This window comes from Parus major, chromosome 14 (assembly GCF_001522545.3).
Source record: "Parus major isolate Abel chromosome 14, Parus_major1.1, whole genome shotgun sequence".
NCBI classification, from domain to species: Eukaryota; Metazoa; Chordata; class Aves; order Passeriformes; family Paridae; genus Parus; species Parus major.
Genome location: NC_031783.1, coordinates 2202759 through 2219817, shown reverse-complemented (window position 1 = coordinate 2219817; position 17059 = coordinate 2202759). Strand labels below are relative to the sequence as shown.

General features: G+C 42.7%; 1 protein-coding gene across 2 annotated transcripts in view; it reads right to left on the bottom strand.

The window, feature by feature from the left end:
* Positions 1 to 16989, bottom strand: part of ADCY9 (adenylate cyclase 9) — an 81822-nt gene extending 64833 nt beyond the window's left edge. For both annotated transcript variants that reach the window (XM_015642711.3, XM_015642712.3), the window contains exon 1: positions 15099 to 16989. In XM_015642711.3, the coding sequence (XP_015498197.1) occupies positions 15099 to 16797 (1699 nt within the window). In that variant the 5' untranslated portion in view covers positions 16798 to 16989. The remainder of the gene's footprint in view (positions 1 to 15098) is intronic.
* Between the last annotated feature and the right edge of the window lie 70 nt (positions 16990 to 17059).

The following is a 17059-nucleotide window of genomic DNA, read 5'->3' as shown; positions in this document are numbered from 1 at the left end:
TTCAGTTGCAAGAGAACAATGAAAACAAACACTTAAAAATTATCTTAAAAAGCCACAATATTTTGAGAAAAGCTGCCATGGTGCTATTGGTCCTTGGAAACTTGCACCAAAGTATGTGAGATATTGCTCAGAGGTCAGTTTTGCTCTGGAGTTCTATGGCTAGAAACCATAATAATACTAATATCTGCAAATCCCACCTATTTTCCTACTTTCCTATTCCATTTCAGCAAATTGCATTGGGAATACTATTACAACTCCCACCACAAAATCCACCACTACCTCCACTTGTTTGTGCTTTTGAATTATTGGCAAACAAATACTGAAGAACACTGAATTAAATAAAAAGAGGGGAATAAATGAGAGCATTAACATATGACCAACTCCATGAAACTTAAATAAAAATATGGAGTACTTTTTATACAGGGGACAAGGACTGCAAAGTTTGTTTATAAAGGAGTCTGGTTCTCTTCCAAGTTTCACGTTCCAGCCTGAAAATAACTTCTTAAAACAGTTGTCAGGTTTTTTTTGGGAGGAGGAAGAATGATCTACCAGCAAATACGACCTTTCTTTAGAGCACATGAGTTATCATGGGTTGTGCCTCACAGAGAAAATTCAGCTGCTGTGTGGCCCCTAAAATCTGCAATCAAGAACATGGAAGAGTATCCAGAAGGAAAACCCAGCTTTCATGGAGAGCTCATGAAATAGAGAAGCACCATGGTCTCAGTACTCAGGAGACCATGGGAATTAATCATCCCTCACTGGGCCAAAAAATCAGCTGTTAATCTTCCTTACACTTAGATTCTTTTAAAACCTTTTTTTCACCAATTAACATCTTATTTAAGTAGATTTAAAAATATTAAAAGAAAAAATGGCAATATATTTTAAAATTAAGTAATTAAAGCTCCAAATCTCATAACAGTGGATTTTAAAGTCAAACATGAAGAAACTCAACAACCTAGTGACTGTGCTGTTAACATCACTTTAGTGATGACCTCTCAGATTTTCATGGTTTATATATATTTATTTGCTCTCTGTTGTCTTGGCTGCTAAAACAACAGCTAAAAACATGAAAACTTTTTTGTACAATATACACTGAAAGTTCAAATCCTCCCAATTTCTCCACACATGGAGAAACGTTCACAAGAGAAGTACTCACATAAACAGTTGTGCTAAGTAGTCCCTGTATCCAAAACAAAATTATTAGCTGGATATATTTACTGAATTAGTCACTTCCACATCTGGCACAGGTGGGGGCTCCTCCACGTTTTAAAGGTCCTGGCATTTTCTTTGGGGAGCAAAAAATAACAGAAATCATCTTGGATATACTGTTGCTGCTGGAGTGTGTTCTCTCTATCTCATATAACATCCAAAAAGCTGGATTTTGGTTCAGGAAACAGCTGGAATTGCCCCTAATGCAAAGCACCATCAGAAAACTCTAGACCATTAAAGAATCACTTCCTTCCTCCCAAAAAGGTGTCACTTAAAACCTCTGTCTTCTAGAGCCAGTGTGACATTGCAAAAGAAAGAGAAGTAATTAACTGCTTTGTATTAAAACAGGCAAACAAACTACAAAAAAGATAAAATAATTCAAATGCTGCTGTGCTGAACCTGCAATCCTTTATCCTGTTTTTGGAATGACAATGCCTGGTATCCCCACAGTCCTCCATCTCTTTTCATTCTAATATGCAAATGCAAACTTGACTTTTTAAGATCTCCAACTATTTTATGAAGGATTTATACTGCCACAAAGCAAAATTCTCCCCTTTATCCCCTCTTCAACGTGTGAACAAAAATGCAGTAGGCTGAAAATGTGTGGGACTGTGATATGAGAAAATCAAAAGAGTGAGACACCCTGTGTCCCATGGAACAATAATACTAATTTTAGCTACTCACTATTCACTATTTAGTCTATTTAACTGTGCTCCAGTAACAAGCACCTGGATTTCTGGACAAACCTCAAATACAGCATTTTGGGAATGACTGTCACCAAAACATCAGCACAGTTTCTTATGAATAAATGAGCTCATGTGCACAGACCAGCACTTCATGTCACTCATGAACCACAGGCATGGTTTAGAAGTGAACACAGGTATGATTGCTTGGGATTTAAACCTGGGTTTAGGACTGCCATAGCAGAATGTACAGAAAAAATCTCAGGGAAGGCAATGCTGCAATGGCACACCTTCAGGATGAGTGTGGTGTCAGATTAAAAACTCCTCACATTGGCAACAATTACACTTTGTGGAACAGGAAATTGAAGCAGGGTTTTTTAGAAGTTTGTAAGAGCAAGCAGGAACACCATGGAAGAGCCCCTGAGACACCCAACAAGAGCTTGGAGTTGGATGAAGGACCCACCTCTTCTGTCAGGTTATTGAATGGGCATGGCCAAAAAATGATACACTCAGACATTCAAATGTCTGAACAAGGGGGTTTTAGGAACAGGCTCCACAGCTACAGAGTTTATTCATTAGGAAAATTAATGATGAATTTATTCATCAGGAAAATTAAAGGACTCTCTAGTTTTCAAACCAGGCACCTGACCCACCCTCCTTTACTGCAATATCTATACACAAGTAACACACCTTTAATTTACACCAGTTACTCAAATACCTGGTGATCTTTCCAATGCCTGTACTGTGTCTATGTGGGAAATGCTTATCCCCTGACAAATGAAAAAGTAAATACTAGAGAGTAAAATTTCATCCCCATTTATCATGGTTCAGCTATATATTAATAAAGAAATATCCAAATGTATATATATCAACACATTTATTTTAGGCTTTCTTGAGTGTAAAGCTTGATTTCCTTCAATTTAGGAGACAGGGCAAAGTCAAATCAGGAAAAGAAAGAGCTCAGAAAAGAACCATTTCTTTGTGCTACAAGGTTCTAACAGAGCCATGACCAGCTCCAGCACAGGGATAGGATCCTTGCTAGATTTGCTTGATTGTGGCCCAGCCATGAATTCAGGCTGCCTCACCTCCTTTCCTTCCTTCCTTCTCAGTCCCTCAGCCATGTGGAGCAGGACAGCACACATGGAGTGGCTTTTTGGGGTCTTTCTGGTGTCATTATGTGAATACAAACCTCACTGGGGCTCAGCCCCACTGGCTCCCCAGGGAGCACCATTAGTTCAATACTGCTCCTTGCCTGAGAGGTGCCTCAACTTACAAACAAAGATCCAAGGATGAATCAATGACCATCTAACACCAGCTACATTTCACTGGATCACTCTCCATAAGACTGCCCTCCAACAGTCATTAAAGCAGGGTTGTAATTTTATATATGCAATAAAAACTCTCATAAATTCTGCAGGCTATCCTTCTTCTGACCCCAAAAATCTGTGTTTATAGCGTAACTCTTTGTGTTTGCTTCCCAGAGAAGATGTGGATGCCCCATCCCTGGAAGTGCCCAAGACAAGGTTGGATGGGGCTTGGAGCAACCTGGAACAGTGGAAGGGGTCCCTGCCCATGGCAGAGGGTGGAGCTGGATGATCTTTAAGGTCCCTTCCAGCCCAAGCCATGTTGTGATTCTCTGATTTTATACTGAATCACCTAAATACAACAGCAAAGACTTCTGGAGCAGCATTTTGCTTTACTTTTATCAGTGAGTCATAGCCTACATTTAAAGCTGTTTTATTTAGACAAGCTATAGGCATGCTCAATGTATATTAGATGCAGTTCCTGAATTGTGTTATTTATTTCCCTCACACAGGCTGTTGTGTTACCATAACATCCCAAAGATGACATTTAACACACAATCACATTATTTCCACAAATCGATAATTCTGCTGTTAAAACTAACTGGCTCCTCTTTGAAGTGACTCAATTCTAACTGTAAACTTCAACAAATGCCATTTGAATTCAGAGGATTTGGTGCTTCAAAAGCTGCCACAAACACTGGTGGGGCATGGTCCAACTCCTGCACTTATTAAGCAGCACAAGAATTAACAAATCCTTTGCTCCAAATGAGGTAGACAAATAATGCTCTGTCAGCACAATCCCGCTCCATTACAGCAGCAGCACAACTCACAATAATTTATGACTCTCTTGGCTGCACGCTTGGCTATGGCTGATATTAGGATCATACAACTCCCATCACAGCCTAAATCCCAAAATACATAATTAATACCGTTTCTTTAAGTGCTCTGCAAATCCACTGCTTCAAAGAAGCACTGGTGAGGGTGGAAGCCAGAGCAGGCAAATCTCCTAACTTGAAAAAACAAAATTTTAATCTGAATTTTAAGACAAATTCCAACTTTGTCACCTCCTGAAATCTTGGAAAGAATGAAATGCATAACAGATGTACTCCATTTTAAATATAGCCACATCACGCACGGGTTTTTTATAACACACAGAAAACACTGTGCCTGATAAAAATGCCTCCCGTATGGTCTGATTCATTTTCAATACCCAGTTATGGACACAAAATCATTCCTGACTCCTGATCAGCAAACAGCCATGGCCAAAATGGCTCTATCCCCAAGCAGGGACAAACAACAAAGCAAAAGGATTGTCCCAATGCTTGATCAGGGCTCAGAAACCACCACCTTCCTGTAAGGATCCTCTGCCTTCACACTTAAAAATGGCATCCTTGATGTGCTGAAGCTTCCACCTTCTGCTACCAACAGGTAAGTTCTATGATGCTCCCTATTAAACAGAGCCAAGCAAAAGTTTTAGTAAGAAGTGTCACCCAGTTCATGAACACACAGCCATTCGTGCTACAAGAATTAAACATGTTTTGCAAGCTGACTAAACAGGATTCAAGCATCTGATTATGGAGAAATAACAGACTGCGGCAACAACTCGGATCATTTTCACATCAAAAACATTCTAAGGGTGCATATATAATGCTATATATACACATATACATGGGGAAAGAGGGAGGATGGAGTGACAGGAGAAGGGAGACGGCTTCCCAGTGCCAGAGGGCAGGGATAGATGGGATATTGGGAAGGAATTGTTCCCCATGAGGGTGGGCAGGCCCTGGCACAGGGTGCCCAGAGAAGCTGTGGCTGTCCCTGGATCCCTGGAAGTGTCCAAGGCCAGGTTGGATGGGGCTTGGAACAGCCTGGGATAGTGGAAGGTGTCCCTGCCCAAGGTAGGGAGGTGGAACTGAATGATCTTCAAGGTCCCTTCCAACCCAAACCACTCCACAATTCTATGGATTCAACAGCTTTATGCAATTAAAGATTTTTGGCCTTATTTCTGGAAAATTATCATCAAATACCAAATTAAAGTATCTGACACAGGTAAAAGACGTGAGTTCAGTGAAGACTAGCAGACCTTTTGTTTATCTCTGTATCCACAGCAAATTCCAGCAGCAGCAATGTTTCATAACAAAAGACGTATATGTTACTTTAACATTCTCAGCAGAAAAATTGTTGCTGATCATTAAGGATTCCAGAACCTCGGGTGAGGCACGGGGTGTGTATGTTTCTCTTAAATGGTTTATTGGAATTATGAAACAACTTATAATAAATTTTCTCATCCTCACATGGTATTTTTAAGAACACTCTCTGCTTCTAGATGATGCCACATTGCCAAGCAGCAAGTAAAACATTAAACACTATTCATATTGTCTCATTAGTAACTTACATGTGCATGAGAGAGAATCTCTTTCATAACATGGATCTTACTAGCAAGATCAGTCCCAAATAGGGAGTCAGACAGATGCAAACTTCCCAGAATCATGGAATGCCTTGGGTTGGAAGGGACCCCAAAGCCCTTCCAGTTCCACCCCTGCCATGGGCAGAGACACCTTCCACTATCCCAGGCTGCTCCAAGACCCATCCAGCCTGGCCTTGGACACTTCCAGGGATCCAGGGACAGCCACAGCTGCTCTGGGCACCCTGTGCCAGGGCCTGCCCACCCTGCCAGGGAACAATTCCTTCCCAAAATCCCAACCAACCCTGCCCTCTGGCAGCATGAAGCCATTGCCCCTTGTCTTCTCCCTCCAGGCCCTTGTAAATAGTCTCTCTTCATGTTTCTTGTCAGCTCCCTTCAGGTACTGTAAAGCCACAGCTACGTCACCCCAACACCTTCTCTTCTCCTGGCTGAACATTCCCCATTCCCTCAGCATTTCCTCATAGGAGAGGTGCTCCATCCCTCTAATCAACTTAGTGGTCTCCTCTGGACCCACTCTAAATAAGAGACAAGTTTTAAAAACTGGAAATAGATGAGAAAAGCCTCAGATCAAAGCCTGGTTATCTGCTGGTGCACAGTCACTGTGTGTGACACCACAGTGTGTCCATCCCTGCCCTGGACGCCTGTGGCCACTTCTCTGAACACAGGCTGAACTCAGACCTGCTGGAAACAGCTCTTCCCAAGCATCACCCTGTCTAAACAAAGGAAATTTGGAGCTGATGTTGTACCTGGTCTCTTTGCAAATAATGCCCTTATACAGGAACATTTCCTCATTACATCCTGCCTGTAGCACCACTCCTGTCAAGCCCTGAGCAATTCTAAGAGATTTATCTGCTGGACGCTTGTCCAAGTCGGTCAGAGGTTAGAGACACTCAGTACCTACAGGACACACTTCAAGCATCCACCAAACACCAGTTAAAGAAGGCAAGAATTTGATTCCAAGAACTACTGGAAAAGCTTCCCAGAGAGGTCTTCTCAAAAGAGCACAACCAAAAATTAACTTCTATTCCATCTCTCAGGCACATGCATCTGACTCAAACAGCAAAGCTGCACATTTAGAAACTGAAAAGATCCCATTTCTGACTCAAATTTCCTCATTTATCTAATGAACTTAAAGAATTAAGCATCCGATGTCAGAAGAAGCTTTCACACATTTCCTGTGGTCTGTGTCAATGTTTCATAGCAGGTTTTACTTCAATTCTAGACTTTTTTATTGAGGTGGGTTTTCTTGAGGGTTTTTTTGTGGTTTTTTTTAGCTTATTATGAAGTTAAAAACAGTCAAACTACAACCATCCCTTCACACATACAAATAATTTTTAATATCAGCAGTATCATTTATCAGTTAGTTTTGCTTTCCACTTTTCCCCCTCTGTTTTGAAGGGCTTCTCATCAAGGCCTAAAATTTAGTAATGCTGGAAGGAAATTAAATCTTTATAAACAGAGACAGCTGGATTTGGATGCTTTTGGGCTGTTTTCTGCTGTTTTTCAGCCCCTCTGCCCCCATTGCAGTGGCAGGACCTCTGGTTTATGGAATCACGTACCCAGCAGGAGCTCTGGGAATTCCAGCCTGTGACGACATCCACACAAGCAGATTTGAATTAACTTCAGCTGAAGGGAAAAAAAAACAAAACCAAAAGGAAGCAAACTGCTCTTTCATGAAAAGATGACCAAAATGTTATTTTTCCTTTGTTTGCATGTTCCTGCACATGTAAAGCAGCAGGCAGAAGGAAAGAGCCACCAAGCCAGTGGACTTTATTCAGCTACTTCTTCTGGACTCTGCCAATTTTGGAGATTTTATAAGTAATGCTGTTTTATGACAGCGATGTGATTTCTAAATTTATCAAGTCAAGTTGAAGGCAACAGTTTTAGACGTGCAACAAGAGGAACAGTAAGTGCTATCCGTGAAATAAAGATTTGCAATATAATCGTTATTTAGATGGTTTGCCAAGAATTCCCACAGTAAGTTACTGTAGCAAATACAAACTCAAAAAATTTACAGGCAGTTGAGAGAGAGATTTTGATCCTGAGGGATGCTAGCTGAAGAAATATATCTAGAACATTTTGTTCCTCCACAAAGAAATTTCAGAACCATGAAAAAATACCAATTCCCCCAACCCATATATCTAGTAGACTTATTGCTCAAGGTTAAAACATTTTGGGGGATGGGGGGGGGAGGGGGGTGCAAATGAAAGAGGATATTAATTGGATGAAACAATTTGGCTTGAAAGGGCAGTAAAGATTTCTGGGGTAGTCCAATACTGAGAAATGCCTTCCCAGAACCACCTCACCAGCCAAATCTGTCCTGCTGCCTAAGACAGAAGCTGTGCCCAAACACGACCTCTGAGGAAAGAACGAGCTGTAATTTCACGGTACATCCCCAGTTTAGGCTTCTTTTCCAACTGCCACTTTATATTTTCACAAATTATTACTTGGAAGCAAGCAGCTACAATTTCAAACCCTGCATGGCACATCTTTAAATTGAGTTCCAACAATTCCCTCCAAACCAATGAAAGAGCCATCACAATAATGCAAACTTATATAACAGAACCTGTTAAAATGTGTTAATGAGGCTGTATTGACTAGCTGGCTTCTCTGCAAAAACAACTCCCACTGGAAGTAAAAAATTTAAAGGCTAGGAATTTTTTTTTCTTTCTTTTCAAAGGACAGAAATGAGATTGAAAATCATCTAAAAATAGCTGAGAATTTTCAAGTGTCAGCTGTAACGGAAAGAGGAATGGCTGTCTCTCCTTACAGAGCCAGGATGGATGGAGTGAGCTTGTGATTCAGGATCGAGAGAGAGAGAGCTTACACACAAACTGTAGATGGAAGAGGAAATAATTCTAATTTTCTCACTTTAATAATATTCCAGGACGATCTACAGCAAATTGAAATCCAGTGAAATTGTACTTTAAATTCTTATATTCTTTGCCTGCCAGCAGAAGCGAAGTACATATTGTGAAATAACTGCAAGAAGAGTTTTAAACAACTCATTCAAATCATGCATCCTCCTCACGACAGAAGATGAATATAAATTACATGTCTTTGACTTTGTTTTGTCTTTTCCATCAATCTTTTTCCCCAAAAAGCACCATGTCAAGGCTTTTATTTAAAGAAGGTGATCTCTTGCATTTAAACAGTTCCCTACCTCTTAAGATTTTCTGATGTAAACAGGAGAAGAAAGCTCAGATTTGCAATAGGGTACCTGTGTACATCATGCACCCAGATTTGGGGAAGCCAAAGACAAAAATACAGATCAAAGACTCTGCAGATGATGATCACAGAATGCAGCAGAAGCCAAGGTGTCCCTCCAGTATCACAGGACCTGAGATTTCAGCCCTCACCTTTCCCATGTTCTGCAAAGAAGCTCCACTGTCCCATGCTCAGTTGAACTCCTGCAGGATGTAAAAGCTGTAAGGTCTGTTGAAACTGATCCTTCACTCCACAATGTTCATAGAGGGCTTAAACAGGTAGAGCTGCAACACTTGACAACCAGACCCTCGGTACTGCCTTGACTAATTTATTAATTAGTGTCAGGACATGAGAAACTGAAACCAGTTAAACAAAGTGTATGGTCAGGGCCAGGCTCCATCCCTTTCAAAGTGATGAACCTTACACAAGTTCTAACTATGCTAATAAATTATTTTTTACTGTGTCCAGTTGTATTACCTGTAAACAAGTTATCAAAACTCAAAGCCTCAAATGCTGATATCCAAGTTTCCCTTAAATAATAAAAGCAGCTGAAGTGTGAATATTTTTAATGGAAAGATTTTTCTACTTGGTTTTGCACAAATAAAACTATGAGCAACTCAAAAAATCTTCCTTAAAAATTTGAGAAATTCTGACCTTTCTGTCTAGTCTGGCAGCAATCTGAGCAGTACCTGCACACAAACTCAAGTTTACTTAGAGAAAAAATTATGTCATTTCATCAAGTCATATTTGGAAAGCTTAATAATCACTAGGTTTTCCTACTGGGTTCTTTCTTTTGTTTATAGCTATGAAAGACATCTTCACAGAGTGAAGACTTGACAAGAACCAGGTTGAGCAACTATATTCACTATTTACCTCCTTTTCTTTATGCTATTACATGGTAAAATTACAGATCATGTCAAAATGTTAAATCAATGCAGAATTTGCTTCTCCCTGGCAATACGCCTCTGTGCAAATTACCTCTAATTATTATTCTTTATCTGTCACTGAACACTTTCCATTTTTGAAATACAGGAGTGAAGTCAACCTGTGTATAATATTTTATTTTCACTGTCACACATAAGATCATGAACCACTACCTCAACAACAGTTAATAAGTCAGATTATGTAAAACTGATAAATTGACTGGTCACTACAATTTTCCATCATGGTCAGCACTCAAAATTCTCTTTGTGGGAAAGTGGAAATACATACACAAATTTACTTAATTACTGCTTTCTTTAAAAAAGGGACATTTGTTCTATCTGTTTTTGCCTGATCATCAGATCAGTATCAGAACACATGAAATCCAGAATCACAGTGTGTCACAAGCCAGTTCAATAAATATAAAAAGCTTTTACCTAGAGACTTACATTTATGGAATATGATGAAACAGAAGTTGAACAGAAAGACCTGCACAGCACCTGGCAAGACACAAGACAAGCACCTTAACCCCACTTATGGACTCGCTTGTTAACGACTAAAGCTGCCCTTAACCCCAGAGCAAAGCTGAATCTGCAGAGCCATCCTGCTGGCATGAGCACAAGCCTTCTAGATTTACACTGTGCCCAGCAGGCTGGGCTCAAAAAGCCAAGGAAAACTTTCATCTGATCTTTCATCTACCTCTGAACTTCAGGAGCACATGACAGCTACAGGTGTACACAGCACTGGTAAAGGACAAGGAGGCAGGGCAGATTCCAGGGCTGTCAGGGTGGGATTCTGCTCTCCCCTGACCGGTCACAGAGGGGAGGAAGGGAAGAAAAATTCAATGATTTATCTCTTCATAGCCAGATCCATGAACACCCCTGTTCCCTCCAACCCAAACATGAAGCAGCAGTTGAGTATCAAGTCACCAAGCAGTGCTGGATCTCATGTGCCACGGGAAAAGCATCCCCTGGGTCACAGGCTGGTCACCCTCTAAAGAGCCAGGCTATTCATAGACTAAAAGGTTTCACCATTGAGCAAAATGGTGATTTTTATAACCAATTTACTTATTACTAAAGAAACATTTAAAATTATTAGCAGATATTAAAAGAAACACTGAAAACAGTGAAAGCAGCACATCAGCTAGAGACCTTTGATAAGCTTTATCAGGAACAGGCACTGCTGGCCACAGGTGAACTGGTGGGTTTTCCTGCAGTAAGTGCTGTGAAAGCCATCCTTTCCTGGCTCAGTCAGGTGACAGAGAGCACAAGAATCCCTTAACATTTTCTCCACTAGGAAATAAGGGACAAATTCAGACAGAAAAGCATGGTTGTATTGTCAAGAGCTTCTAACAGGAATACAGCAATAAAGCCATTCCTTGAGGCAAACTTAACAAGGAGATGTCTGGCTGCAGAAAGTTCAGGAATTATTTTGGGTATCAGTGCACACAGAGAGGCCCCAAATGAAATCATGGTTCTGCTGTGCTGTGCCCTATAAACACAGAGAAAGCATTCTTGCCCCAACATGCTTACGTATTTTGAGCACTCAAAAAACAAGATGCTGGTGACCCTGGTATTTCTGGAAGAGTTGCTGGCTGGTAAATAGCAATACTGTGACCTCCCAAGTAACAAGAAAGAGAAATGCAAACAACCAAGAAGAACAGAGCAAAACAAAAATATTTCCATAAGCAGAACTTTTTATATCTCAAGAGATCGCTGCCTCCAGAGCTCGAAAGGGACACATTAACCTGTGTTATGTGACTCTCGGTGTCTCATAATCCTCAATAAATTTATTTGCTAGGAAGCTCTGCAAGAAAACAGAAAAAGTGAATTGTCTCAAGTCCTACAGGAAAATTATTATGGAAGATAGAATTGAGCCGATGGCTGGGGTTTATCTGCAGACCTCAAAAATTCATTGCAACACTGCTCTCCTGCCCTTTGCACCAAGGGCATCAGGTACTGTGGAAACAGGGGGGCCTAAGAAATCTTAAAACATAGAGCAGTAAGATATAGGCAAAATATTGCAAAGCATCACTAGCAAATTCTCCTTGTTGGTTTCTTTTAGACACCATCTATTTAATTCCAAAGTCAGAAACAGGAGGGAACACAGTAGGGCCCCACTGCTTGCATTAAGGAACCAAGGAAGCAAAGGAGGAAGAAAAGATATTCCCATCCTAAGATTCCACCGAATCATAAAACAGAAAGAAATTTAATTTTGCCTCATCTCCAAAAAAAAAAAGAAGAGCAGCACTAGGACAGCTTGGGGTACATGAACCTGAGTATTTCAAATGGAATGGGGAACAAGGTTTTGAAGCAGTTTGCCCAAGTGACTCCTCCACACCCTGCTTCGGTGCACGCTGGAGAGCTGCACCTGGATTCCTTCAGGGCGAACCGAGCCAAAGGACTGGCTCCAGGAGCACGCCTGACGTGCTCCAGCCACAGAGGTGCTTTTGTTCCAAGACCTCCTCCAGGAGCAGTGTTAGGTAGAAGTCCTGAAGTGTGTGGAATATGGACATCGTGTGCTCAGCACCTCCTACTTTGCTCTTTGAAGAGTTTACTTGCTCTTGTTGACTCAGCCTCAAAGATAGCTAAGACTGCTGCAGCTCAGACAATTAAGAGATAATATACCAGACATACAGCATAAAAAATAGGATATAATTAAGATACCAAAGGTTGAAAGGAAGCAGAGAATTGAAATCCTGGTAGGGAAACAAAGCTTATCCCTGTTATCTGTACAGCACTTTTTGACTTGAAGAGAGTACAGGGTATGACATAATTAAACAACCACTACAAACTTCCTCTTCTCTATCACTCCTATCAACAGATTCTCAGGGAAAATAGTACAGCAAAGCTTCCTAACAGCACCTCCATTCACAGAACTGAGCAGGTGCTTGGCAGAGATCAATTAATTAAGAGGTGAAATCTCAGTTTCCCTTATTAAATCTCAAAGTTGCTCCCTAACAAAACCCTCCCCTGCAGCAGATCCTACACACCAGCCCGAGGCACTGCTGTTTGATGGCTTTCATCATTGGCTTTGATGTATTTTTTCCCCTGATGGCATTTACCTATCAGCTGAGTAATCTGGCTGCAGAACAAAGTTCTGAGGAAACAGGAAAAAATGGACAGCTCTGAAGCACCCACTACCATGTCCCCTGAGGTCTGTGCATGGGAGGGAACAGAATAAATGTGTCACAAACCTGTGGCTAAGGGCAGTCATGGCAAAGGTCTGCTTGGCTTAGAAGTACACACAGCCTCTGATTTCTATAACTGCATAAGACATTGGTAAGAAATGGCAGCTGATTACAAAAAAATACAGAAGGGAAATGGGGAAAAAGCAAAGCCCAACCCATATTCCTCGTTAAAGTAATTCTTACCACATGCTCCAGCTGCTTTCATAGCTATGTTTCAGGGTAAGAGGAGACCATTAAATGTCAGTTCACAAAGCAAATTTCATCTTATCTAGACTGCATATCAGTTTGTCCATCTGTAGAACCCTGGCTGAATCAGGAGCTGTTAAAAGCATTCAGAGCTGCAAAATCCAAACCTCTGTACTGAAGAGGCAGAGCAGCCTGTGCCCTCTCATGATAAATGCAACCAAGGACAGAACAGAAGTCTGAGAAAGACCATGAAAAACCCACTTCTGGCATGTGGTACAATTGCTCTACACAGTGCTTTTGTGATCTCCTAGAAAATATAAACAAATAAATAAGAATATTTAGGACCAGTTCCATCAGTCTCCACAACTAAATTCATGTCAGTTTGGGATTAACATTGAGAACAGTTATAAATGCAGTAAAAATACTGAATTTTATTTGTTGCTACAACACGGCCTTCACACTGCATTTGGCTGTAAAGGTACATGGAAGAGGGAAATATCACAAGGATGTTTCTCTACAACCTGTTCAATTTATTTCCATTAAAACAGCAAAATTCATCTTAGAGTAACAACGAGGTTAGTTCTGATGCTGTTTTCTTGAAAGCACACTCCCACTGAAATACATCAGTGTCAACACTTTTCAAAGAAATTAACTAATTTGTATTTTTAGAAGCTAACCAGAAAGCCAAAGCCCAGGGACACACATCTGCTCCAGCCCCGTGGCTCCCAGGCACCAATGTCACTGCCGATGTCGTTGCTTGCCGTAAGCGTCCCGCTGCAGCCCCGCTGCCGAATGCACATGGACAGCTCGCTCACCAAAAATAAGTTTTTGTGTCACATCAAAACAAGCACCAGGGGCAAGTGGCTGCCACTGCCACCACTGCTCTGCAGTGCTCTCCCCATGTCCTTACTCACTGACCTTTCTACCACCATCCTGGCCTCCTTTTGTGTTTGTTGTCACAAATACCTCCTTCCTCCATCACAGTTTCTGACTCCTTTGGTTTCTTCCACTCAGTTTTCCAGTTTACTTCATCAAAATGGTACTTTTAGAAGCAGAAGGAATAATCTCACAGAGCATAATAGGGTTTGTTATATATTCCACTCCCATTTTAATCCATCTGCTCCCCAGCTTGGACTATGAGCACTGCAGACAACAATCTCTCTGTGAGACAAAGGCACGGCACTGAAGAGACACAGCTTTGACAAAAGAAACAATTAAATCCTCAGATCGCACAATCGTCCTGCACATGCCTCTAAGAGCTGCTAGAAAACAGCCAAGAGTTTCACTTCAAAATGAACACCGTAAAAAAATGAAAATCAGACTCTTAACCAAGGAGAACCAAAGCATCCTTCATTTTCTTCTCCAAAAGGCAAATTTGCCATTTCATCCCCAGATCCTTCGAGCTGCAGAAATGAGAGCATCTGCCAGCTCACTGAGCCACCTGAGTAACTTTTTCCAGTCTAACTCCAAACTGCAACAACTTGCCATATCAAACTGCCAAATCTACAGTGCTCATTTCTTTCTGTGAATCCAGCTGTCATTTTTCCCAAATGCCTTCGCAGTCCCAACTCTCCCGATGCCAAAAAAACCTTTTCACAGATATACATAATTTTGCAAAACACATATGCTCTCTGTATGGCACATGAAGTCAATTAACAAGTTTACTTACTGAATTAAAGGATGACACACAACAGTAAAACAAAAACCTCTCACAGACAGCAAACACATGAACCTTCTCCTCACTACAAGGCAACACTCTGAGAAGGAGCGCTGAGTTTTAAAGCTCATTTTGAGTACCACAGATGATCTTTCACGCTTATCTCTGTGGCATCTTTTATCCTGTAATTCCCCTGGGTGTTTGTGATCATCAGCACACCGAGTTAAAAGTAAAACACGGTCAGCACAGACAAGGCAGGCACTGGGGCAACTGTTCCCTCACAAAAGAAAAAGAAGCCCAAAATGAAAGCACGTACCTTTTAACTGGTCAGCTACCACGCTCTGACCGACGCGCTCAATCACCTTTCCATCCTCCATTTCATAACGATCATCCAAATATTTGGCAGTAGCTTCCGAAATATGGACCTTCCCAGCCACCCCGAGCTGCTCCATCAGATTGGCCAGATTGACATCATTGGACCACACATCAAACTTGAACCTCCTCATTCCCAAAATGCCACACAGGACTGTCCCGGTGTGAACACCGACTCTCATGTTCACCATTTCTTTCTTCTCCTGGCAGAACTGCTCGATGGCTTTGATCATCCCCAAGCCCATCTCGATGCAACAGTAGGCATGATCTGCCCGGGGCTCAGGGCAGCCAGCCACGCAGTAGTAACAGTCTCCCAAAGTGCTGATCTTCTCACATTTAGTGTCCTCACACAGACGGTCAAAGCGTCCAAAGAGGTCGTTCAGGAGTCCCACCAGGGCGTGGGCTGATTTGTTGGCACTCATTTTCGTGAAGCCAACAATATCTGCAAACAAAATGCTCACTTGCTCTATCTGCTGCATTTTAAAAGGACGGAATATTATGGGAGTTTTCTGTATGGAAGGCTTCTTCTTCCTGTTTTTGGGACTTGAGGTGGAATGACGTTTGATGGAGTTTTCACTTTCATCATCCCCTTGCTTCATTAAGTCATCAGCTATTATTCTTGGCATAACAGAATGAATCATCCTCTCTTTCAGGGCTTTTTCCACTTCCAAGTCTTTTCCGTGCATGATGGATTGCCCCACTTTCAGGAATGTGCTTCTTGATCTGACTTCGGACATGATAAATAAATGAATACCAATGGCGTGGATGCAGATGTGCAGGAAGGCTTTACTCAACAGCTCCCAGTAAACCGCACCAGCTCCCAGAGGTGTGAAACAGTTCTCATCACGGAAGTGATAACCAAAGGTCTCAAAGAGGACCGAGTACGACAGCCCCAGAAACAAGCTTAAATACAGGGGTAAGTGCATCACTGTGTAAAGCAACAAGAGCACTTCAATACACATAGAAAAACTGCCCACTTGAGAAAGACAAGTGTCTGTGGGATCTGCCGGGGGAGTCCGGTTGGACATGTCACCACTTCCTGAGACAGGCTTCAGAGCCTGGAACTGCGGAGCGAGGGTCAGAGCAAACACCAGGAGGGTGAGGATCAGCGAAGTCCATACATAATGGCGGGCATAAGTCTTAGTGAAAGTGAACACAAAAAAAGCTACACATACCAGGAGGAAGCACAGAGCCGGCACCATGAAAACAATTTGTTTCTCTCTCATGTGTATGCCGAAGTAGATGCCCCAGAGCAGACAGGCCACGCCGATGTAGAAGAGGGCATAGCGAAACCTGCGCTGGGTCTGCGGGAAGCATCTCTCCATGCAAGCCTCCTCCAGGTTGTTGGAGTCGAACTTGGGGTTCCACCACTTGGAAGAGGCCCTCTCGAAGAGCTGCGGCAGCTTCTTCTGCCGGCGGAGGCCGGAGCCACTGCCGCCCGCTCCGCCGGCTCGGCGGGTGCCCCCCGACTCCCCCGAGCTGCAGCTGGAGGAGATGCTGTACTTGCAGTGCTTGGAAGAGGTGCAGCCCTGGTGCTGCTTGGGGTTGATTTTCACCGTCACGCTGTTGCTGTCCCCGCTGGAGTCGCAGCTCACCTCGGTGCTGTGGTGATGCAGCAGCTGCTGGTGCGGTGGGGAAGCCATGTTGTCAATTCCTCCTCAAGAGCCCGCGCCGGACTTGGGTCTCTGGGGTTGCCGAAGCCACCGGGCTCCTCGCAGAGTCGCCTCTAGTCTCCTCCGGTCCCCGCCGCGTAGGGGCGGCCGGGCAGCGCCGCGGCGATCGGCCGCTCGCCGGGCTCCGCACACAGCGCGCCGGGGCAGCCCCGCATAGTCCCCTCGCCTGGGCCGAGCCGGGCCGGGGCTGCCGCCGCCCGCCGCTGGCCCCGCTCCCCCGCAGCCCTCCCGA